This window comes from Oncorhynchus masou, chromosome 19 (genome assembly GCF_036934945.1).
Source record: "Oncorhynchus masou masou isolate Uvic2021 chromosome 19, UVic_Omas_1.1, whole genome shotgun sequence".
Classification (NCBI taxonomy): Eukaryota; Metazoa; Chordata; class Actinopteri; order Salmoniformes; family Salmonidae; genus Oncorhynchus; species Oncorhynchus masou.
In genome coordinates, this window is record NC_088230.1 from 27,252,398 (window position 1) to 27,278,673 (window position 26,276).

Sequence of the window (26,276 nt, forward strand, 5' to 3'; positions counted from 1 at the left end):
CAGGTTAACCTTGAAATGCTTACTTACAAGCCCTTAGCCCTTAACCAACAATGCAGTTCAAGAATAGATTGAAGAAAATATTTACTAAATAAACTAAAGTGAAAAAACGAAACAAAATAAAAAAGTAACACAAGAAAATGACAACAATAACGAGACTATATAGAAAGCATCACCCTTTACTCATGCTTCACCTGTATAATTATGATTGGACAGTGTTAAGCGTGTTTTGACATTTTCTAAGTGGAATCCAAAGACTTATTAAATAGTTCAATAACATAACAATATATTTATAAATATTTATCTACTGACATAAATCCCATTAAATTAAAATGACGCAGTTAAGCCTACTGATTCTTAAGTGGTCACTGAATTAATGGGATGTTGAAGATTTTTCCATTGTCTAAAAAAAACGGCTCAACGGTTGCCAATAACAACACATCTCCTGGTTTCCAAACGCAAGATGCTATGAACTTGAGGATAAAACCTTTAGAGAAACATCATTGAAAAGGAATGCAGAAAACTATGCTAAATTTCCAAAAGTATATCCCCACACTCTGAGAGGCTGCATTTATCAATCTGTGGCAGGGTTCCACGCCTGCTGAGTGTCGTAAGAGTTTACGATAGTAAAGGGAGAGTTGGGAACAGCCCCCTATTAAGTAGCAGATTGTAGAGAGTCTTCCCACTTGGAAAAAGGCTTCTGATCTGTGACCTCCGCAAGAGGAGAACTGAGTTTTCGTCTGTGCTTAGAATATTGATTCTCCTCCCGTAAAACTTGTATCGATCATCACCAGAAGGGGCATATCCAAAGAGGCTTTACTGTTTTGTATTCTGAAATCAAACGAGCGACAACACAACTTCATTTCCACAGGTCAGTATTGAATTAAATGAATATGGAATTATGGATTGGACTACTGTTTAGGTTATCTGAGAGGTAAATGGAGATTAGTTATGCTCATCTAGAGACCAGGGAAGTAGGCAATATTGTGCTCTGCATTTTTCTATTTATTATTTGCCTATTGATTATTTTCGTCAAGGTGTCTTTATGTAAAGGTGTCTTTGAGATTCATTATTGCCCGTAAGTATCCCCCACCAACCATGCCATAAATGCCGTGTGTCTTGGACTCATGTGCGTGCATTGGGCATTATAGGTTGGCGTTGGAATATTCTTCGCGGTTTAAACATGCAGGTTAATTCCTAATGTGTGAAGTAAATCAGAATTTAATTTTAGAAGAAAGGAAACATGTATCACTTAGGACTGGTGGTCTATACTGTGTTCGATATTGCACGATATTGTTTTTTGTGCTTGGAGACACGGGTTGGGTTTTCATATAGTTTGTACATGTTGGATAGTTTATAGCTTTTGAGTCATGCTCCTGTCTACTCCCATCTCCATCAAGGCAAGTCTTGACTGAACGGGTACCGCCTTTTTGATCAGATAGGCTACAATAGGAAGCGCGTTTATCCCACAGAAAAGTGTAGAAGAGACAATTTTCGATTAAAAGTTGATAATTAGTTTTCTTACGTTGTTTTTAATCCCTGTTTAAATTGGACCCATATGATAAGACCATGTAGTTTAGATGTTCAATTGTCTTTCCATTGTCTTTGAATGCACTTGCTATATCACACATCTATTGTTTATTTGGGATTATATGGCATTTAAATGTTTGATTCTTGTGGTAAAAGTACAATATGGAATGTTGGAGCATTGCTGAGATGCGTGCGTAATTGCACGTTTTTTTGTAGCCTCATTCATGTTCTGCTGAACCAGAGAGAAAGAGAGTCAAAATGAAGATAAGGCTGTCTCTGGCAGCGGCTGCCTTCCTTGCAGTGCTACTATCCTCCGTCGAGGCCCAAGGTAAAGTTGTCCCTCACCTGCCATTTCCCCCCTCCTCACCTCCATTTTTTTTCTACTGTGAATTAAACACAACTGAATGAAAATGTGCATCCTCCCCGTCTCTCACTCTCTCTCTCTTTACCCTCCAATTTCTCTCCCTCCGACTGTAGCTAATGGTGTCGGTTCTTTAGCTCTTCATGGTGAAATTGCAATACTTTCACCACATTTAATTTAATTTTGTTAATAAATGTTTGCTGAAAGAAAATGTCTACATTAATCATCGGTAGGCCTATGGATTCATCGGTATACCTATGGATTCATCGGTATACCTATGGATTCATCGGTATACCTATATATTCATTTCTAGACCTATGGATTCTTGTCTTTTTGTTGTGTGTATAGGTTGGCTATTTCAATTGTCTTTTTATCCAATTGTGTCTGTCTATTCATTGGGACATTATGCAACATTATATTTTTCAATCAAAAAGTGCGTTTCAAATAGATTTTTTTTTAAATCTAAAAGTTCAAAGTGGAACAGGCCCCATCATAGTGGTCTGGAAGTGCGTGAAAGCGGCAGTGTAGCCTAGTGGTTAGAGCGTTGGACTAGTAACCGAAAGGCTGCAAGTTCAAATCACCGAGCTGACAAGGTACAAATCTGTCGTTCTGCCCCTGAACAGGCAGTTAACCCACTGTTCCTAGGCCGTCATTGAAAATAAGATTTTGTTCTTAACTGACTTGCCTGGTTAAATAAAGGTAAAAAAAAGGCTAACTCTAAGCATGGATAGTTGCAGTGAAGTCTTTCTTACGCTAGGAGGGGCACTTGCTTGATATTTTTATTTCTGTCTTAGTTTATCTAGTATGCATACAGCAGTTCTCTGGGGACGGGAAGAATTTCAGCTGTACAAAAATGAAGTAGCCTAAAGGAACAATGTAATAATAAAGGAACTAGGTAATGATAAAGGAACTAGGTAATGATAAAGGAACTAGGTAATGATAAAGGAGCTAGGTCATGATCAAGGAACTAGGTCATGATCAAGGAACTATGCGATGAAAAAGAAACTAGGCAATGATAATGAAACTAGGTAAAAGTAATGGAACTAGGTAATGAGATCAAGGAACTAGGTAATGATCAATGAACTAGGTAATGATCAAGGAACTAGGCAATGATCAACGAACTAGGTAATGATCAAGGAACTAGGCAATGATCAACGAACTAGGTAATGATCAAGGAACTAGGTAATGATCAAGGAACTAGGCAATGATCAACGAACTAGGTAATGATCAAGGAACTAGGTAATGATCAAGGAACTAGGTAATGAGATCAAGGAACTAGGTAATGATCAATGAACTAGGCAATGATCAACGAACTAGGTAATGATCAAGGAACTAGGTAATGATCAAGGAACTAGGTAATGAGATCAAGGAACTAGGTAATGATCAAGGAACTAGGTAATGATCAATGAACTAGGTAATGATCAATGAACTAGGTAATGATCAAGGATCTAGGTAATTATCAAGGAACTAGGCAATGATCAAGGAACTAGGTCATGATCAAGGATCTAGGTCATGATCAAGGAACTAGGCAATGATCAAGGAGCTAGGCAATGATCAAGGTGCTAGGTAATGATAAAGGAACTAGGTAATGATCAAGGAACTAGGTAATGATAAAGGAACTAGGTAATGATAAAGGAACTAGGTCATGATCAAGAATCTAGGTAATGATAAAGGAACTAGGTAATGATAAAGGAACTAGGTAATGATAAAGGAACTAGGTAATGATAAAGGAACTAGGTAATGATAAAGGAACTAGGTAAGGATAAAGGAACTAGGTAATGATTAAGGAACTAGGTCATGATTAAGGAACTAGGTCATGATCAAGAAACTAGGTCAGGATCAAGGAACTAGGCAATAAAAAAGAAACTAGGCAATGATAAAGAAACTAGGTAATGATAAAGGAACTAGGTAATGATCAATGAACTAGGTAATGATCAAGGAAATAGGTAATGATAAAGGAACTAGTTAATGATCAAGGAACTAGGTCATGATAGAGGAACTAGGTCATGATAGAGGAACCAGGTAAAAAAGAAATGCCCGTAAGGGATGTATAGATAAGCTATAACTACAATGTAATTTTTTCTCCAAATTAACCGAGAACTCGACTGTATGTCTCCACTTTCATTCGGAGAAAAACGGGGCTTGAAGCCAATTGTCCTTCTCGTGATTTTTTTTTCTCTGATGAAACGGAAACACAAAATATAAGTGTCTCTAACATTATTTTCCAGAAACTGTTAGACTGAGAAAGAACATTATTCTGAAGCTCCCAAGACCATTCATATAAATGACAGATTACAGGGGTCAATCAGACTATAAAATAGTCTGTTAGAATATCATATTTTTTAAGAGAAGCCTTCTTTTTTGGTATTTTCCAAAATCTTGACCTACTTGGAAAAAACAGAAATGAAGAGAAAGAATCATATCAGCAACAACACTAAAACACTTTTATTTTGTCATTGAAATGATTTTGGTAACACTTTATTTGGATAGGCCATCCATCTGTAGATGCTCTACAGACTATCAGTAACATTTCAACGATCTATTAACCCTAGCTCTAGCCCTAACCTTAATCCTTACCCTTACCCAAACCCTTATTCTAACCCTAACCACAATCCTTACCCTTAACCTTATTCTAACCCTAACCCTAACCTTAATCCTTACCTTAACCCGTATCCTAAACCTAACCCTAACCTTAATCCTTACCCTAACCCTTATTCTAAACCAAACCCTACCTTAATCCTTACCGTAACCCTTATCCTAAGCCTAACCCTAACCTTAATCCTTATCCTAAACCTAACCCTAACCTTAATCCTTACCCTAAACCTAACCCTAACCGTAATCCTTACCCTAACCCTTATTCTAAACCTAACCTTAATCCTTACCCTACCCCTTATTCTAAACCTAAACCTAACTCTATCCTTAATCCTTACCTTAACCATAACCCTTATCCTAAACCTAACCCTAACCTTAATCCTTATCCTAAACCTAACCCTAACCTTAATCCTTACCTTAAACCTTAGGCAATGAAAAAGAAACTAGGCAATGATAAAGAAACTAGGTAATGATAAAGGAACTAGGTAATGATCAAGGAACTAGGTAATGATCAAGGAACTAAGTAATGATCAAGGAACTAGGTAATGAGCAATGAACTAGGTAATGATCAACCCTAACCTTAATCCTTACCTTACCTTAACCCGTATCCTAAACCTAACCCTAACCTTAATCCTTACCTTAAACCTTAGGCAATGAAAAAGAAACTAGGCAATGATAAAGAAACTAGGTAATGATCAAGGAACTAGGTAATGATCAATGAACTAGGTAATGATCAACCCTAACCTTAATCCTTACCTTAACCCGTATCCTAAACCTAACCCATAGTATAACCCCAACCCTAATCTTAAATTTGGCAAGCAAGTTGCTCATCAACAGATAGTTTGTTGATGGACTATTTGGACAATCCAAATAAAGTGTGAACATGAACTTTTGCTCATCATTGAGATGATGTGTGTGTTGTGTGTGGGTATTTTGTATTTTTTTGGTGTTTTATTAGGATCCCCATTAGCTGTTGAAGAAAGCAGCAGCTACTCTTCCTGGGGTTCACACAAAACATTAAACATGACATAATGCAAAGCATTAATAGACAAGAACAGCTCAAGGACAGAACTACATCAATAAAATAACTGCACAGGTAGCCTACTGTACATATCAATACATGCACACAAACTATCTAGGTCAAATAGGGGAAAGGCATTGTGCCATGAGGTGTTGCTTTATCAGTTATTTTAAACCAAGTTTGCTGTTAATTTAAACAATATGAGACGGAAGGGAGTTGGATGCAATAATGGCTCTATATAATACTGTATGCTTTCTTGAATTTGTTTTGGATTTGGGGACTGTGAAAAGATCCCTGGTGGTTGTATGTCTGGTGGGGTAAGTGTATCAGAGCTGTGTGTATGTTAACTATGCAAACTATTTGGAATTTTCAACACAATAATATTTCTTATAAAAAGAAGAAGTGATGTAGTCAGTCTTTCCTAAACTCTTAGCCTCGAGAGACTGGCATGCATCGTACTAATATTAGCCCTCTGATTAAAATAAAGAGCACGACGTGCCGCTCTGTTCTGTGCCAGCTGCAGCTTAACTAGGTCTTTCCTTACAGCACTCGACCACATGACTGGACAATAATCAAGATAAGACAAAACAAGAGCCTGCAAGACTTGCGTGCACTTGCTTGTAGTATTTGTGTGTGAGTTTGTGTTCATAAGTGTTTTAATTAAGAGCTTCTTAAGGAGGACAATGTGGGTAGTACTATATGATTATGATGGGCCCATTTGGAAACAGAAGGAGCAGACCATGGCCCTTGAGTTGATCTGCCAGGTTGGTGGTTCTCATTTTTGATATCCTGTACTGGACAAGCTTCACTCAGGTCATTTGCTATGCAAATTTGCATTCAATTTGTCCCGAGTCATGGCTTTTCAATAATATTTTAGAATGATATTCCTGATCCCCACAGGCTTCCCTATTTAAAATACCCTTATATAGACTACAATCCTATTCTAACCCTGATATGCACAACTATGCACTGATACACCATCTTGTTAAAGTTCATCAACAAGCAGATTTCATCATTCATCACCATTAGCCACTACACATACAGTGGTCTTATTTACTTTACTTGTGATTTTAGATCTGTTTAGACATTCTGTTATTACAATATAGGCTACTTAAGACTTTACTCTTCATAACACTCTTAGGCTATTATGACAAAAGAGCATTAACTTAACCCATCCCCCCCAACAGACGAATATCATTAAAAAATATTTCTCAAATATGTTCTCTGGTCCGTCTTGTACATGGAAACTTTTGTCCGGTTCCATAAGTTGTTACAAACAACTTTTCATGTACATGTGCATGATCTTCAGACAGTCCATTCACTGTGACCAATCACATTTATGGTTTGTTTGGCTTGTCTATTTGATTTGTTTCTTTGTAAATCTTTTTTTCCATTGTGGATTGTCACTACTTAGTGCTAGAGTGGTTTGGAAATATGTACAAAGCGTCATAAAGCGCATTGTGTACTCTTTTAAGAGGTTTGCAGTGGATGGGAGTCATACACATGGGTCAATCAAAAATAAACAATGTACTGAAGGCTATGTATGGCTGCATGTAGGCCTTTACACAAGCAAGTTTTATGGAAGGTGTATGTTTTTGTCGGTCGACTCAGTTTAGGCATGAGTTGGGTTGACCTTATCAGCATGTAAGATGTTAGTTTGTCAATGTAATTTTTTTATTGTGCCCTTGGATATTGTTTTTGCCACCGTTTGTCGTCTTGCCACTATACGTGCTTGAGTTGTCGACTGTGTTTGGACAAACACGGCCGGGCAGCTCAAACGAATGTCATTTTTCTCGAAAATGGCATCTCGATTCTCAAATGTTATGTTTGTTTTCGTTATTGTCATCTCTTGCTGTTTGCCCCAACAATGAACAAGATAACTTCAACCTTGAAGTGTTAATCGTTGGGATATGAGTTACCTACAACTTGTGTTTTATCATAAATACACTTATTTAGCAAATGCTGGAATTAACATTGGCTACTTTTTTATTTTCGCAGTTGAACCACCTTCAGACTTGAGATTTAAGATTTTAAATGAGAACACAGTGCAAATGACATGGAAAGCGCCGTTAACACGGATAGAAGGATTCAGGATACAGGTGGCCTCAGACACAGGTGTGTGGTCTGTATTGCTGCAGGCAATCTCTCTCAATCTCTACCTTCACTGCAACATTATCTGTGTACTTTACAACAAGCAATCAATGCCATTGACACAACAAAATACCATAAATTACTGTTCTGACCAATTCATTGTGGGAACCGCAATTAAACATTTACTGCACACCAAGCCTAAGATTTCTAAGGTATATGTTGCTATATTAATTCTATATAACCCTTTATTCCTAACTTGGTACTTTGTTATTTCCATAGACAAACCAACAAAAGATTTAATCCTCCCTGCCACAGCCACTAAGACATCCATTACAGACCTTACTCCAGACATGGACTATGTAGTAACAATCATCTCATACTCTGGCTCAGAGGAAAGTTTGCCCACCTCAGGACAGCTCACAAGTGAGTCACTTACCATCACATCTGGTACATGTATTATCTTATGAAGACTACTGGTGAATGAAGTGAGTCACTTACCGATACCCAGGTTGTGTCCAAAATGGCACCATATTCCCTATGTAGTGTACTACTTTTGACCAAGGCCAATAGGGAATAGGGTGCCATTTGGGATACAGACCCAGCTTCTTATTTAGTCTAATGATGAATGATTCAGACTGTATAGAGAGAGGAATGACAATTCATAGGTCCTAACAGGCAACCCCACCTCCCAAGTCTAACAGTGATTAGAGTATGCTGTAATGTAATATGCACTGCTACACGGGGAAGCCTCTTTGGCACCAGCCCTCTGATTCTACAGTCCTAAGCAGCCCAGCCTGGGTCTTTAGGGATTACTGAGAGAATTGCCGGAACTAATTGCATCAGTCCATTATAATTTGGGAGCCGGCTGCTTGCCTGCTCGTTGTGACCGCAAGTGGATTTGAGGTTATTAGAGACACCCACATTAAATCTTTCACAATGTTTATCTTTATGTATAAATTCGACAATATGTTTACTTAAAAAATGTTTCATGCTACTAGCTGATTCATTCACTCCCATTAGGGAATTTATGGTTAAATACAGTAGTTTGTTTAAATCAAGTTTGACTTTATTTAATCTTGTGTTTCAGTCCAATCAAGTGGCACAGTGCAAGGAGGTCCCAGGAAACCACAGGTCACAGAGTCTGTCAGTAAGTCCATTGCCTGCTTGGCTTTTTCTGACACTAAACAGTTAACATTTTCCAGTTTGTTCATAGGCTACAATCTTTTTTTATTTATCTTACTGTGCCTGGGCTCTTTCCATTGATGTGTGGTCAACAGCCATTGGAGGGTGTTTCGACATGTTATTCTATATAAATCTAGAAGAATATTGGTAACTAAGTTGGTAAGCTGCCTGTCATAGAGCCAGGCTGTCAGTCATGCCAAGTGAGGGAGTTTGCACATGCTCAGTGTGGTGGTCAGGGGTGTGGAGCTAACAGCTGTTTCAGGGGGGCAGGGCCTCTGGTGCTGGTGCTGAAGAGTACTGTAGCCTGCCCGGTCCTGAGACAGCCAGGCTGAGAGAAGTGGAAACCATTACAGATACAGCTGTTTACAAGAGCAATGTGGCCTCCCTACAGATGATGCATGCTTACTGCTGCTTGGGAAAACCTCTCTCTCTGACTTTATTCCTATCCAGAAAGACAGAGCTGGAAAATATCATCCAGGGTAACCAAAGCTATTCAGTCACTGTACCTTATGTAGTATTCCCAAAGGAGCACACGTTGTGGCTCTGGTCAAATGTAGTACACTACACAGGGAATAGACTATCCACTATGATGGCTTCTATCTCAAAGTACCACCTTAGCTTGCAGTAGTTAAGTACATCAATCTGATTATTGGCGACTGCACTTGATCTGTTGATGCCACTATCTCTAACACCATCCTCTGGTCTAGTGCCGGTGGTGTTTGTCCTCCAGCCTGTCAGACAAAAGTCGGATGAATAGCCTGATGAATACAGTGACGATTTTGGTAGTGACAATGGTATTCTGTCAAGAAAAGATGGCAATAACAAACATTTTTCATTGCATTCATTCTTCATCACCGTAGTGTCATATCTGACATATATGAATTGATATTCCATAGTTCCTGTGTAGTATACAAGTGTTAAGAGGGTCATTTTCATTGTACAATAATGATATGCATTTTGCAAAGGGGAAAAAATGCTGGACTGCAGTTTTACCCCGGAGGCTACTTTTACTGTACGCTGGAACAGTCCTAATATTGAGTTGTTACCCCTTTGACCACAGAACTGCCTCAATTCATCAGGGCATGGACTACAAGGTGTCGAAGCGTTCTACAGGGATGCTGGTCCATGTTGACCCCAATGCTTCCCACAGTTGTGTCAAATTGGCTGAATGTCCTTTGGGTTGTGGACCATGCTTGATACACACGGGAAACCGTTGAGTGTGAAAAACCCGGCAGTGTTGCAGTTCTTGACACACTCAAACCGGTGCACCTGGCACTTACTACCATTCCCAGTTCAAAGGCACTTACATTTTTTGTCTTGCCCATTCAACCTCTGAATGGCACACACACACAATCCATGTCTCAATTGTCCCAAGGCTTCAAAATCCTACTTTAACCTTTAACCTCTTCCCCTTCATCTACACTGATTGAAGTGGATTTAACAGGTGACATCAATAAGGGATCATAGCTTTCACCTGGATTCACCTGGTCAGTCTATGTCATGGAAAGAGCAGGTGTTCTTAATGTTTTGTACACTCAGTGTATATTTGACCAACAGCACACTTTACTCTGTTTTCTTTGCTCAATGATATGGCTTCTGGGAAAAAAATGTGTCTTCAGGTCAAATTGTTTACCTCTTCCATTTTTTTAAATTTTCCTTTCCCTCGCTCCTCTCCTCTACCACTCCTTCTCTCTCAGAGTGTTCTTACAGTGCTATCGCAGATCTGGTGTTCCTGGTTGATGGTTCATGGAACGCTGGAAGAGACTTTAAATACATCCGTAGCTTCATCTCTGCCATGGCGGGAGCCTTTGAGATTGGGGAGGACAAGACCAGGGTAGGTGTGGTCCAGTACCATACTGATACCAGGACAGAGTTTAACCTCAACCAGCACATGAAACGGGGTGAACTTCTCAGAGCCATCAACACACTACCTTACATGGGTGGCAACACCATGACAGGTACCTAACCCGTCCCATCAGTACCTGGGTACACTCTCTTATACAATACATAATCATATCATTACCTCTTGCATAATACTAACTCACAAAGCTGTAGTTCTTTATTAATAACTCTTTGCAGTTGGTAGAGTGAATCAAATTAACAATGTAATAACTGAAAGGGGTGTCATGCCATTGTGTTACAGGCGAGGCCATGGACTATCTGCTGAAAAACACATTCACTGAGGCAAACGGTGCCAGGAAAGGCTTTCCCAAGGTGGCCATGATTATCACAGATGGGAAGTCTCAAGACCCTGTGGAGGCGATCGCCAAGAAACTCAAGAACATGGGGGTGGAGATCTTCACGTTGGGTATGTGACTACAGGCTACCTTTCAATCATCTAACCCTGTTGATGTGTTACATTTAAGAAATAAGGCCAGAGGAGGTGTGGTATATGACCAATATACCATGGCTAAGGGTTGTTCTTATGCACGACGCAACACGGAGTGCCTGGATATAGACCTTAGCTGTGGTATATTGGCCATATACCACAAACCCCCAAGGTGCCTTATTGCTATTATAAACTGGTTACCAACATAATTAGAGCAGTACAAATACATGTTTTGTCATACCGATGGTATATACGGTCTGATATAATACAGCTGTCAGCCAATCAGCATTCAGGGCTCGAACCACCCAGTTTATAAATACTAATAATCCTGTCTATATGTATTCTATAGTCATGAGAGTAAGTTGAAGTATTCATATCACAAAGGAAAGGAAGAAAACTAAGAAACCTACCAGCTAGAATGGTATCAGGGTTTCCACATGTTGCCCACGTTGTCATTCTTTCCAGCTAAAGTCATGACATGGTTCTATGTTCCATAGTGAATCCAGCTGGTTCTTCTTAAATATGGAAAAGAAGGAGAGACCTCCTGCTTCATTTCATATATCTTTAGATCACTTGTTTTACTCAGCATTTATAGCACTCAAACCTAAGAAACTATAAAACAATCATTCCTACATTCTGGATCATTTTCATGTGCCGTCATTGACTTCATAGGGGTGACTTTATTTGGGCTTTATAGGTGTTGACTCTTATCTACGAGTGAGTAAACCTTCTGAAACGGGCAGGAGATCAGAATTGTAATGGTGATATGGAACATTTTCCTCAGTTTTATGAGGCCGTATACATTTTACACCCCCTTTTTTGGTTCTTTGTCCAATTTAGGGATCAAAGGAGCAGATGATGAGGAGCTGAAACAAATGGCTTCGACCCCCTACAGGACGCACGTCTATAATGTCTTCAACTTTGACCTTATAAAGGATGTGCAGAAAGAGCTCATTACCAATGTGTGCTCGGGGGTGGACGATCAACTCAACTCACTCGTCAGCGGAGAGGAAGGTAAAATGGCGTTTTAAGACTTGAATGTTGGAAGTGGTTTTGGCATGGATAACTTAGAAATGCTTAGAGATGGATGATCAAAACATTTCCAGGTGGTGAGAGGATGGTTATTTACTAACAAACTTGTGTCTTGATTCATTTTTTTGGGGTTGTTTATTTACAGTTATTGAACCAGCATCAAACCTCCAAGTTGTGGAGGTGGCCTCCAAGTCTATGAGGGTGACATGGGACGCTTCCTTTGGAGATGTGTCAGGTTACAAGATCCAGCTGATCCCCATGATGGCCGGCAACAAGCGCCAGGAGCTGTATGTAAGCCCTGGCCAGACCTCAGCAACAGTTACGGGCCTGTCTCCAGACACAGAGTACCAGATCAGCCTGTTCGCCCTCAAGGGCCTCACGCCCAGCGAGCCCATCATGGCCATGGAGAAGACTGAGCCAGTCAAGGTGTCCCTTGGTGAGTATACCCTACAACAATACATCCTTTGGTCTTTTCGTAAGGAATATGTCAGTCAATGTTATAGTCATTCAGTGTCTGATTTTGTCATGGCATGACAAATGTTTTTGTGTCATCTTCTAGAATGTTCTCTTGGAGTGGACGTGCAAGCCGACGTTGTCATTCTGGTTGACGGCTCATACAGTATCGGACTGTCCAACTTCGCTAAAGTCAGATCTTTCCTGGAGGTGCTGGTGAACTCCTTTGACATCGGACCAGACAAGATTCAGATCAGCTTGGTTCAGTACAGCAGGGACGCTCACACTGAGTTCTACCTGAACACCCACCGCGATCTGAGCGCTGTGGTCAAGGCCGTCCGGACTTTCCCCTACCGTGGCGGCTCCACCAACACCGGCCGGGCCATGACTTACGTCAGGGAGAAGGTCTTCTTGGCCAACCGAGGATCACGGCCGAACGTGCCCCGCGTCACCATCCTCATCACTGATGGGAAGTCATCCGACTCCTTCAAGGACCCTGCCACCAAGCTAAAGAAAGCGGACGTGGAGATCTTTGCCGTGGGCGTGAAGGATGCCGTGAGATCTGAGCTGGAAGCCATTGCTAACGAGCCCGTGGAGACCCATGTGTACACAGTGGAAGACTTTGATGCTTTCCAGAGGATCTCCAAGGAGCTCACCCAGTCCATCTGCCTGAGGATCGAGCAGGAGCTCCTCAACATCAAGAAGAGAAGTGAGTAGTACCCTGTCTATATCAGCATGATGGAGCCACTGTTGTTAGTCAGTAAACCCAGGCCAAGTGTACTCAAGTCAAGCTAATAGTGATGGGATAAAAAAATTATATATATATATATATGACAATTGTATCGTTTTTTTTTGACAATATCGCAATATTTATTTTGCGCTAGTTGGCTATACTTGCACCAAAACTCCAGTATTTTTCCTTCATAGCTTGTTCTCCATCTTCTTTTTAAATAGGGAGCTCATTTGTTTTTAGCACTTATTTCCATGACTGATCAGAACTTGTTTTTTCATCCTCTCTCTTGTCTCTCTGCAGCAGACATATGGTGAACAAAATGTTTGGAACATTGTATCGCAAAAAAATCACAGTATTGGATCGCAATACATATAGAATCATGAGAATAGTGAAAAAAGCAATACATATCGTATCGGCACCAAGGTATCGTTGTAAATAAGAATTTGTCATTGTAAATAAGAATTAGTTTTTAACTGACTTGCCTAGTTAAATAAAGGTTAAATAAATACAATTAAAAAGTAATTACAAAAATGTTGATAATATAGTATCGTGACGTCCCGGTAATTCCCAGCCCTACAAGCTAATTGTTTACACAGTAAGTAAGTTAAATTCCTTAGCCAAAGAGAACATCTTGCAAACAATAAATATTGGGGACATTTATGAATGCCATAGATTCTCACAGTAGATAATGGCCCAGCACCCAATCTTACCGTCTAAGATGTTTATGGAAGTGCTTAGAGAAAGTATTTTTGCAATACTAAAGTAAGTGCTAGCATTCTTTGAATTACAGTAGGCAATGTATCTTGTTTCATATGATTCATATGCCAAGCTATTTACACCAGAGTGGGATACACTGTATATAAACAGATCAATGTAAAGCTTACACTTGGCACAGTATCACACAGCTCCATATGGCAGTAGGCAGAGAAGTTTTCGAGTGGACATCCTAAACATTGGTCAGTTTTCAGGTTTTTGATTATTTCTTGATTTTGAACAAATAACATGTTTTCAAATACCATATACTTGGCTCATTTGATTAATTATGGCATAATTGTTCACCTATTTTACAACTTTTTAGTCAATCAAATTTTGATCAACTGCTCCTTTTTTGACATTTTGGAGGGAATAACTCTTGAAGATAACTCCACTCTACCTTGGCCTTGATGGTCATTGACCTGAGAAATAGAAGACAAAATACTATGAGTATACAGCATATGCTTGCAATTACTTCTGTTGTGTCACAATACCCTTTTCCAAAGTTGTCATCTTCTGTTTAGCAATGTGTTACACACAACCTCTTGCTCTCTCAGGGTTAGTAAGAGGACTCCCGTGTGAAATATAATGCCAAATACTAGTCACTCTGCATTACATTGCCAAAAAGCATTCAGCTCTGCCAGTATATTGTGCAACTCACACAAGGTTTGATTACCTGTGATATAATCTTTATATACTAATCTATTATGACAACATGGAGTACCGTAAACATAGAAAACAATACAGGGATTTTCACTAATGGAATATAGATCATGTTATTGTGTTTTTCAGGTTCCGTCTCAAATGGCACTCTATTATTCCCTATACAGGTCATTACTTTTGACCAGAGCCCTATGGGGTGCCAATAGGGACACAGGAATTAAGGTGCCATTTGGGATGCATCCTGAGTGTTGTGACCTAATGTTTAGTCTTCTTCTATCTCCTGAAGGCTTACTGCCACCGAGGTCATTAACGTTCTCTGAGGTGGCCACCAGGAGCTTCAGAGCTACCTGGGAGACCGATGTCTTCAACGTCCTGTCCTACCTGATCCAGTTCAGACCGGCTGCTGACACCAATGGGGACTTTGTGTCCATGTCCGTGCCCGGGGACACGCTCACCGCTCTGCTGCCTCACCTCACGCCCGTCACACTCTACGAGGTCAACGTCTTTGCCCAGTACGCCCAAGGAGACAGCTTCCCTCTGAATGGATTTGAGACCACACTAGATGGTCAGTACCATCAGACCAAGAGAGAAATAATTTGAAGCAAATGCCATAACTTCTGTTTTAATATTTGTATGACCTCTTACCCCAATATCTTTGTCATAGAACAAGGAACAGTGAGTAACCTGAGGGTGTCCGAGGAAACAACAGACAGTTTCCTGGTGTCGTGGGCGCCGGCACCAGGAGCGGTGGTACGGTACCGTCTGACCTATGTACCAGTAAGGGGCGACAGCGCGAGACTAGAGACAGTCACTGTTGGCCAAGAGACCACCATCGTGCTGCCGGAGCTCAACCCCTTAACGACGTACCGTGTGACGGTGGCTGCAGAGTACCAGTTAGGCACTGGCGGAGAGATGCAGATCGATGGCACCACCAAAGAAGGTGACTAGGCATCTGCTTATGAAACAGTCACACTGTGCTTGCTTAAAGGGATAGTTTTTGGCAATGAGGCCCTTTATCTACTCCCTCAGAGTCATATGAATTTGTGGATACCATTTTTATGTATCTGGGTTTAGTTTGAAGAAAGCTGCTAACTAGCATTAGCGTGATTGCTAGCAAACATGATCGCCCACTTGACAACTTCTTAGACAATTACGCTAGCTATTTAAGACATTTCAAGCTGGCGAGTGACACTACGAATCAAACTCGGTTGCACTTATCGTCAAAGGGTGTGAGCATGCATGCCTATTGCATCAGACCAGTGATAATTCTTTCTACTTTATGATCTACTGAGCTAATATTCTACCAAATCTTACTGTGTCATTATATTTTGGCGGGAAGTCAATGGAAGACATCACAAAGGGGTTAGCCTCTAAGGGGGTATTTTTTGATACATACCAGAGGTCTGTGTGAGTGTTTGTTTGTGGTGAAATGTTGATCAGAAATGCAGGAGTTTACAGCGCCGGAGCCAAAGGAGGCTGACGGAAAAATGAACCAAAAATGACTCCTATTCACCACGGCAACCACATTCTTCTCAGTGGTTATCAGCACTCAAAACATTTCCAGCTCCTTTAAATGAAGCAGCTGTTTGTTTAAAGGGGAGAACGTATCCCAGCCTGTGGCTCTTTCCCATCCAGCACCCAGCTGACTCCGAGATGGGTTTATGTTTTGTCCTCAATCTTCTTTTCAATGATGCCCTTGTTGTGCTATTCACCGTGTACCTTTCCAAAAACCTTTATATTACTTGAAGACTTATGGTCTTTCCAATCTGTCTAGTGTAATAACAGACACCTGAGTTAATTGGTCATATGCCAGAACCTACACTGTGCCCAACAACTTCAACCTTGATTGACTCCTCATTGACAGTGTGTCTTTTCCCGCCTCTTCTCTTTTAGGGCAGGGATCTCCACGGGACTTGCGGGTCTTCGACGAGACTATGTCCACTATGAAGCTGTCGTGGGCGGCGGCACCGGGCCGCGTCCTCCAGTACCGTATCAACTTTCATCCGTCGACGGGTGGCGAGAGGAAGGAGGTGTCAGTGAAGGGAGAGAACACCAACGTCCTCCTGAAGAACCTGCAGCCTGGCACTGAGTACGACCTGGCCGTCAGCGCACGCTACTCCTCTGGTCTAGGAGACCCTCTGAAGGGGAAAGGAACCACACTGGAAGGTAAGCAGAACAGAGACTTCCCAAAATAGGTACATTGTTCTTGGACTGTATTGGCTGGTTTCTGACTAAAACCATTTGTTATGGATTTTCTCCATTGACCATAATGCACCAGGAGGATAGGCTTAATCTGGGTCTGGGTAACCAGTCCTAAGAGTCAACAGCACAGTAGGCCTAAAACTCCTTTAGTGCTTTTAACTGTACTATGACAAAACCTGGGTCTATACCTGAATCATTGAATGGTGCTTTGAATATAAACATGGCATTTTCTAAATTATGAGTTGCTCTTCTGTCAGTTCTCAGAGAGATTCTTCAAAAATCTGTCTCTAGAAAGACTGCAATAATAAAAAACCAGAGACAGAGAGAGAGAGGAGAGAGCGATGAGTCAGATATCTGGTACTCCTATAGCCTTTTTAGTAGCATTCAGCTCAGCTCCATCCCTCTGGAGGCTGGTAATCATGTTGTGTGATTGTACTTTGTCTTGGGGTCAAGCTGTTTTCTCCAGAGTGCTGCCACAATAACACAGCTACTGCATCACCTGATGAAATCACCAGCTATAGGGTGAGAGGTCACCAAGCTGAACAGTGTTAGGGCCAGTGCTCGTCAGCTAGTCAAAGCTGCTTCCGTGGGGCTTTGATCACACAGGACTGGAAGGGGGTGTGGGGGGTATGAAGTCATTCTTCTCTCTCCTCTCGCCCTGTACCTTGTTTCTGAGGGCTTGCCTGTAATTTAATATTCTTGTCCACAATAATTGTGTCCTTCTGTTGCACTTCTGAGTGCAAGGAGTTGTGCAGACCTAGTTCTTTACTGTGGCCCACTTTCAATGGAATGGACTTTGAAGTGGCATCAGAGCTGCCATGAAGCAGAACCACTAGGCTCTATTAGACTGTTTTTGAAACAGTCACACATACAGTACATGCAGGAACAAAAGAGGAGTCTTGTACTGTGAAAATCTCAGCCTTTCGCCTTTTTCCACTAAATCCATCCCTTTTACATTCATTAAAAAATGACAGGAGCTTGACTTTAGCCAGCATTCCTTCCACAGGATTTGGACAATGGTACATATTTGACTGGTCCTTGACTTTGCGCTGTGATTGGGAATGGCTCCTGGTCCCAGAACGCATCTCAGCCTGTCATGGAGGTTAGGCTGATTGGGGAGGCCCGAGCCCCTGCCGGACGGCTGACTTATCCCCTGATGGACATAGAGTAGCAGAATCTCTGCGTTTGCTGACATAGCATCCAGGACTCTCTCAGCTTTCACTCCACCAAGCCAACACACACTGACCACTTTGTGCTGGGCTCTGCTGGGAGGCTAGGGTTTCAACCACAAAGGAGAGACTACGGTCCTGTGTGGCTCAGTTGGTAGAGCAGGGCACTTACAATACCAGGGTTATGGGTTTAAGTCCTACGGGGGACCAGTACAAATGAAAATGTATGCGCTCACTACTGTAAGTCACTCTGGATAAGAGCATTTGCTAAATAATGTACATGTAAAATGTAACTTTAAATTATTTGTCAGGCCCTTAACATGTCCTGGACCCTCAGCTTGCATTCCAAATGGTACCCTATTCCCTATATAGTGCGCTACTTTTGACCATGGGCCAATGGTGCACTGGTCAAAGGTAGTGCACTATATTCAGTATGGTGTGACGTGCCCTAGGCCTGCATAGGCTGCTGGCCGTTTCTGTGGAGCCTCCAGTATGGCGAGGAACTCACTCCAGCACAGCTCACCTCAAGTCCCTGTTGCAGAAACGATGACAGTCTAGATGACCTGGACTTCACGTTCCTTCTATTCTCACACCAAGGAAATCAATTGAGTGAGCATACTGTGCGTTTCCCTCTAATTCAGTCTGTTGATGTGGCAGGAGGAGGACAGAATAATTGTAACAAAACAAATGAAAAATGCTGAGATGATGAATGTGAAAGACAGAGAAGGCATATGGAAAGTGTTACCTGTGAAAAATCTTCAAAGCTGTGTGTATTCTGGCCGCCTCCATACTGAGCACTCACCAGCCACTTCCATCAGGGAGGGGTGATGATGTGGAGCCAAGACTGTGCTAGGAATCAAAAATAACCAAAGAGGTGCATCATGGGAATTGAATCAACGATGATCATAAAGGTAACAGGCCAAGTCAAGAGGTGGTTTACTCTTACTGTGACTCAGGCTCTGTAGTTAGTAGTAGTTGTGTAACTGTCCTCCCTCAGGATATAGCCTCTGAGAATCCCCCCTCTCGTTGGGATGAATGGTTCCCCCCTTTGCCCCTCTCCTACGGATGTGGGGTCTTAATTTGATCACTCTGTTGCAGGAGAACTTTCCTGCAGTGCAGGAAATGTAAAACTTGTAGTGTATTTGAGGTTTAAAAATGCTTCTGAAGTGTGTAATTTCCAAGTTGAAACTCCTACAAAAATGTCCATGAAATACTGTATAATCCACATAATAATTTAAATGTCCTGTTGCTGCAGGATTATTTTCCTGCTTTAGCAAACTGGCTCAAATTAAGATCCCACATTTGTATCTGGCATTTGTCAAAGTTTTTAAAGGTTTCAAGCTGCTGTTGTCTGACCCTTGGGGATGTCATTATGATGTCATTAAGACAAACCTGCAGTGGGCAGACTGCACGGCTTTTCAGCACCTACACTCTCCCTTCCAATGGACCAGGGTCTAAAGAACATGATCCCAACTTCAAATATAAAGCCACAGTTTATTCTGACTGCGGTACAGAACTTTAGGCTCTTTTGGCTTAATAGTATTAGTGCTGGATGTGAACGCACGGCAGATTTTATCCCTAGGCTAGAGTTTTGTCTTGAGCGTAGGACATTGCAATGTGCTTGAAATTTCAAGGCTATTTGAAATGTAGAATTCATGAACAAAATCAATCCCGCCTGATGTTGTGAGGCAACAGGGAGGGGAAGATCAAATAGATAGAACAATAGTGTGTATAGTTTGTTACGTCTCAATAATTGATTAATTTGAGTGGCTTATGCAGGCGGCCATAAAATCACATAGTTGTTTATTCAGAAAATATTCCAAGCCAATGTAGTGTATATTCTTTGTAGAGAAATGGAAAGGTTAAGTGTAGTGTTTAAAAGAAAGGAAGAGAGCGAGTGTGAGAGAGAAATGGAGAGTGCTTGGGAGAGAAAGGGAGACAGCATGTATCGACGCTTCGAGGAGGGGTGTTGAATTTACTGTGGTTTTGTTCAGTTTCTCTTCGTGATGGGCGATGGAAAAATGGGGTTGAGTGTGTTTCAGGTCGGGCTGCCGAGCACCAGATTCCATGCGAGAGCTGTCTGTGGCCTGGGATATAGACAAAAACTCCAGACTCTCCCAGAAGTTGAAAAAATGAGCTTGTTCACAGATACAAAATGGCCGTGGAGGGGTTCCAGCTAATAGAGGCTGTTGAATCTCTGTGGTGGAGATGAAGAGCCTGCCCATGTGGACCGAGGCAGCACGTGCAGTAAAATGAAGGAAATTTGAATTTATCCAGGACTGGAATGGGTTGCTTGAGAGGAATATTAGGTTTGATAGATTATTTCTGGCGTGACAGTTGCCAAGACTGTTCCTGCCATCAGACACAGCTTACTTGTTGATCGATAACATTTAACACTTGCTTAAAGTTAAGCTCTCTCCCCTTATGACTTTGAGTTAGAAAAAAAGAAGTATTTCTTTCCCCCTGAAGTATATGTTTATGTTTCAATATGAAAGAGGAAACATGTTCACATGTTGATTTGATGGGGAACCAGACGTTAGCTTGTTTGGTTTCGGTGGAAAGACTGAATAACAGAAGGCATATGGATGTGAATCAGAATCTGCCTCACGTACTTGTGGTGACATGATCAGATTGATCATGTGTCTTAACAGGAAATAGCCAACAGTAATTGTGCTCCTAGAATTACTCTAGAGTCTGTCTCAGAACCAAACTACTAGAAACCAAACATGTTTTGATGATTGCATGACATGTAATCTTGTACATTGGGAAAGGACTGGCTGTGGTCCACAATAATCAGTAGTTATACTGGCTGTGGTCCACTATAATCAGTAGTAATACTGGCTGTGGTCCACTATAATCATTAGTAATACTGGCTGGGGTCCACTATAATCAGTAGTAATACTGGCTGTGGCCCACTATAATCAGTAGTTATACTGGCTGTGGTCCACTATAATCAGTAGTAATACTGGCTGTGGTCCACTATAATCATTAGTAATACTGGCTGTGGTCCACTATAATCAGTAGTAATACTGGCTGTGGTAAATCAGTAGTAATACTGGCTGTGGTCCACTATAATCAGTAGTAATACTGGCTGTGGTCCACTATAATCAGTAGTAATACTGGCTGTGGCCCACTATAATCAGTAGTAATACTGGCTGTGGTCCAATATAATCAGTAGTAATACTGGCTGTGGCCCACTATAATCAGTAGTAATACTGGCTGTGGTCCACTATAATCAGTAGTAATACTGGCTGTGGTCCACTATAATCAGTAGTAATACTGGCTGTGGCCCACTATAATCAGTAGTAATACTGGCTGTGGTCCACTATAATCAGTAGTAATACTGGCTGTGGCCCACTATAATCAGTAGTAATACTGGCTGTGGCCCACTATAATCAGTAGTAATACTGGCTGTGGCCCACTATAATCAGTAGTAATACTGGCTGTGGTCCACTATAATCAGTAGTAATACTGGCTGTGGTCCAATATAATCAGTAGTAATACTGGCTGTGGTCCACTATAATCATTAGTAATACTGGCTGTGGTCCACAATAATCAGTAGTTATACTGGCTGTGGTCCACTATAATCAGTAGTAATACTGGCTGTGGCCCACTATAATCAGTAGTTATACTGGCTGTGCTCCACTATAATCAGTAGTTATGCTGGCTGTGGTCCACTATAATCAGTAGTTATACTGGCTGTGGTAAATCAGTAGTAATACTGGCTGTGGTCCACTATAATCAGTAGTTATACTGGCTGTGGTCCACTATAATCAGTAGTTATACTGGCTGTGGTCCACTATAATCAGTAGTTATACTGGCTGTGGCCCACTATAATCAGTAGTAATACTGGCTGTGGCCCACTATAATCAGTAGTAATACTGGCTGTGGTCCACTATAATCAGTAGTTATACTGGCTGTGGTAAATCAGTAGTAATACTGGCTGTGGTCCACTATAATCAGTAGTAATACTGGCTGTGGTAAATCAGTAGTAATACTGGCTGTGGCCCACTATAATCAGTAGTAATACTGGCTGTGGTAAATCAGTTGTAATACTGGCTGTGGTCCACTATAATCAGTAGTAATACTGGCTGTGGTAAATCAGTAGTAATACTGGCTGTGGCCCACTATAATCAGTAGTAATACTGGCTGTGGCCCACTATAATCAGTAGTAATACTGGCTGTGGTAAATCAGTAGTAATACTGGCTGTGGCCCACTATAATCAGTAGTAATACTGGCTGTGGTCCACTATAATCAGTAGTAATACTGGCTGTGGTAAATCAGTAGTAATACTGGCTGTGGCCCACTATAATCAGTAGTTATACTGGCTGTGGCCCACTATAATCAGTAGTAATACTGGCTGTGGTCCACTATAATCAGTAGTAATACTGGCTGTGGTCCACTATAATCAGTAGTTATACTGGCTGTGGTCCACTATAATCAGTAGTTATACTGGCTGTGGCCCACTATAATCAGTAGTAATACTGGCTGTGGTCCACTATAATCAGTAGTAATACTGGCTGTGGTAAATCAGCAGGAATACTGGCTGTGGTCCACTATAATCAGTAGTAATACTGGCTGTGGCCCACTATAATCAGTAGTAATACTGGCTGTGGCCCACTATAATCAGTAGTAATACTGGCTGTGGTCCACTATAATCAGTAGTAATACTGGCTGTGGTCCACTATAATCAGTAGTTATACTGGCTGTGGTCCACTATAATCAGTAGTTATACTGGCTGTGGTCCACTATAATCAGTAGTAATACTGGCTGTGGCCCACTATAATCAGTAGTAATACTGGCTGTGGTCCACTATAATCAGTAGTAATACTGGCTGTGGCCCACTATAATCAGTAGTAATACTGGCTGTGGTCCACTATAATCATTAGTAATACTGGCTGTGGTCCGCTATAATCAGTAGTTATACTGGCTGTGGTCCACTATAATCAGTAGTAACACTGGCTGTGGTCCACTATAATCAGTAGTTATACTGGCTGTGGTCCACTATAATCAGTAGTAACACTGGCTGTGGTCCACTATAATCATTAGTAATACTGGCTGTGGTCCGCTATAATCAGTAGTTATACTGGCTGTGGTCCACTATAATCAGTAGTAACACTGGCTGTGGTCCACTATAATCAGTAGTAATACTGGCTGTGCTCCACTATAATCAGTAGTAATACTGGCTGTGGTCCACTATAATCAGTAGTTATACTGGCTGTGGTCCACTATAATCATTAGTAATACTGGCTGTGGTCCGCTATAATCAGTAGTAATACTGGCTGTGGTCCACTATAATCAGTAGTAACACTGGCTGTGGTCCACTATAATCAGTAGTTATACTGGCTGTGCTCCACTATAATCAGTAGTTATGCTGGCTGTGGTCCACTATAATCAGTAGTTATACTGGCTGTGGTAAATCAGTAGTAATACTGGCTGTGGTCCACTATAATCAGTAGTTATACTGGCTGTGGTCCACTATAATCAGTAGTTATACTGGCTGTGGTCCACTATAATCAGTAGTTATACTGGCTGTGGCCCACTATAATCAGTAGTAATACTGGCTGTGGCCCATTATAATCAGTAGTAATACTGGCTGTGGTCCACTATAATCAGTAGTTATACTGGCTGTGGTAAATCAGTAGTAATACTGGCTGTGGTCCACTATAATCAGTAGTAATACTGGCTGTGGTAAATCAGTAGTAATACTGGCTGTGGCCCACTATAATCAGTAGTAATACTGGCTGTGGTAAATCAGTAGTAATACTGGCTGTGGTCCACTATAATCAGTAGTAATACTGGCTGTGGTAAATCAGTAGTAATACTGGCTGTGGCCCACTATAATCAGTAGTAATACTGGCTGTGGCCCACTATAATCAGTAGTAATACTGGCTGTGGTAAATCAGTAGTAATACTGGCTGTGGCCCACTATAATCAGTAGTAATACTGGCTGTGGTCCACTATAATCAGTAGTAATACTGGCTGTGGTAAATCAGTAGTAATACTGGCTGTGGCCCACTATAATCAGTAGTTATACTGGCTGTGGCCCACTATAATCAGTAGTAATACTGGCTGTGGTCCACTATAATCAGTAGTAATACTGGCTGTGGTCCACTATAATCAGTAGTTATACTGGCTGTGGTCCACTATAATCAGTAGTAATACTGGCTGTGGTCCACTATAATCAGTAGTAATACTGGCTGTGGTAAATCAGTAGTAATACTGGCTGTGGTCCACTATAATCAGTAGTTATACTGGCTGTGGTCCACTATAATCAGTAGTAATACTGGCTGTGGTCCACTATAATCAGTAGTAATACTGGCTGTGGTCCACTATAATCAGTAGTAATACTGGCTGTGGTCCTCTATAATCAGTAGTTATACTGGCTGTGGTCCAATATAATCAGTAGTAATACTGGCTGTGGTCCACTATAATCAGTAGTTATACTGGCTGTGGCCCACTATAATCAGTAGTAATACTGGCTGTGGCCCACTATAATCAGTAGTAATACTGGCTGTGGTCCACTATAATCAGTAGTAATACTGGCTGTGGTCCACTATAATCAGTAGTTATACTGGCTGTGGTCCACTATAATCAGTAGTAATACTGGCTGTGGCCCACTATAATCAGTAGTAATACTGGCTGTGGTCCACTATAATCATTAGTAATACTGGCTGTGGTCCACTATAATCAGTAGTAATACTGGCTGTGGTCCGCTATAATCAGTAGTTATACTGGCTGTGGTCCACTATAATCAGTAGTAATACTGGCTGTGGTAAATCAGTAGTAATACTGGCTGTGGCCCACTATAATCAGTAGTAATACTGGCTGTGGTAAATCAGTAGTAATACTGGCTGTGGTCCACTATAATCAGTAGTAATACTGGCTGTGGTAAATCAGTAGTAATACTGGCTGTGGCCCACTATAATCAGTAGTAATACTGGCTGTGGCCCACTATAATCAGTAGTAATACTGGCTGTGGTAAATCAGTAGTAATACTGGCTGTGGCCCACTATAATCAGTAGTAATACTGGCTGTGGTCCACTATAATCAGTAGTAATACTGGCTGTGGTAAATCAGTAGTAATACTGGCTGTGGCCCACTATAATCAGTAGTTATACTGGCTGTGGCCCACTATAATCAGTAGTAATACTGGCTGTGGTCCACTATAATCAGTAGTAATACTGGCTGTGGTCCACTATAATCAGTAGTTATACTGGCTGTGGTCCACTATAATCAGTAGTTATACTGGCTGTGGCCCACTATAATCAGTAGTAATACTGGCTGTGGTCCACTATAATCAGTAGTAATACTGGCTGTGGTAAATCAGTAGTAATACTGGCTGTGGTCCACTATAATCAGTAGTTATACTGGCTGTGGTCCACTATAATCAGTAGTAATACTGGCTGTGGTCCACTATAATCAGTAGTAATACTGGCTGTGGTCCACTATAATCAGTAGTAATACTGGCTGTGGTCCTCTATAATCAGTAGTTATACTGGCTGTGGTCCAATATAATCAGTAGTAATACTGGCTGTGGTCCACTATAATCAGTAGTTATACTGGCTGTGGCCCACTATAATCAGTAGTAATACTGGCTGTGGCCCACTATAATCAGTAGTAATACTGGCTGTGGTCCACTATAATCAGTAGTAATACTGGCTGTGGTCCACTATAATCAGTAGTTATACTGGCTGTGGTCCACTATAATCAGTAGTAATACTGGCTGTGGCCCACTATAATCAGTAGTAATACTGGCTGTGGTCCACTATAATCAGTAGTTATACTGGCTGTGGTCCGCTATAATCAGTAGTTATACTGGCTGTGGTCCACTATAATCAGTAGTAACACTGGCTGTGGTCCACTATAATCAGTAGTAATACTGGCTGTGCTCCACTATAATCAGTAGTAATACTGGCTGTGGTCCACTATAATCAGTAGTTATACTGGCTGTGGTCCACTATAATCATTAGTAATACTGGCTGTGGTCCGCTATAATCAGTAGTAATACTGGCTGTGGTCCACTATAATCAGTAGTAACACTGGCTGTGGTCCACTATAATCAGTAGTTATACTGGCTGTGCTCCACTATAATCAGTAGTTATGCTGGCTGTGGTCCACTATAATCAGTAGTTATACTGGCTGTGGTAAATCAGTAGTAATACTG

At 41.2% G+C, this 26,276-nt stretch overlaps 1 protein-coding gene across 5 annotated transcripts in view; it reads left to right on the plus strand.

Annotated features, from left to right (window-relative positions):
• Positions 1-618: 618 nt before the first annotated feature.
• The window catches only part of LOC135506090 (collagen alpha-1(XII) chain-like), a 106,104-nt gene continuing 80,446 nt past the window's right edge, over positions 619-26,276 (plus strand). For 4 of the 5 annotated variants that reach the window (XM_064925505.1, XM_064925506.1, XM_064925507.1 and 1 more), the window contains exons 1-13: positions 619-868; positions 1,744-1,855; positions 7,500-7,616; positions 7,872-8,015; positions 8,680-8,739; positions 10,472-10,732; positions 10,918-11,082; positions 11,944-12,117; positions 12,281-12,571; positions 12,695-13,297; positions 15,024-15,302; positions 15,402-15,677; positions 16,631-16,903. In XM_064925505.1, the coding sequence (XP_064781577.1) occupies positions 1,786-1,855; positions 7,500-7,616; positions 7,872-8,015; positions 8,680-8,739; positions 10,472-10,732; positions 10,918-11,082; positions 11,944-12,117; positions 12,281-12,571; positions 12,695-13,297; positions 15,024-15,302; positions 15,402-15,677; positions 16,631-16,903 (2,713 nt within the window). In that variant the 5' untranslated portion in view covers positions 619-868; positions 1,744-1,785. The remainder of the gene's footprint in view (positions 869-1,743; positions 1,856-7,499; positions 7,617-7,871; positions 8,016-8,679; positions 8,740-10,471; positions 10,733-10,917; positions 11,083-11,943; positions 12,118-12,280; positions 12,572-12,694; positions 13,298-15,023; positions 15,303-15,401; positions 15,678-16,630; positions 16,904-26,276) is intronic. The other variant, XM_064925510.1, reaches the window with a different exon arrangement.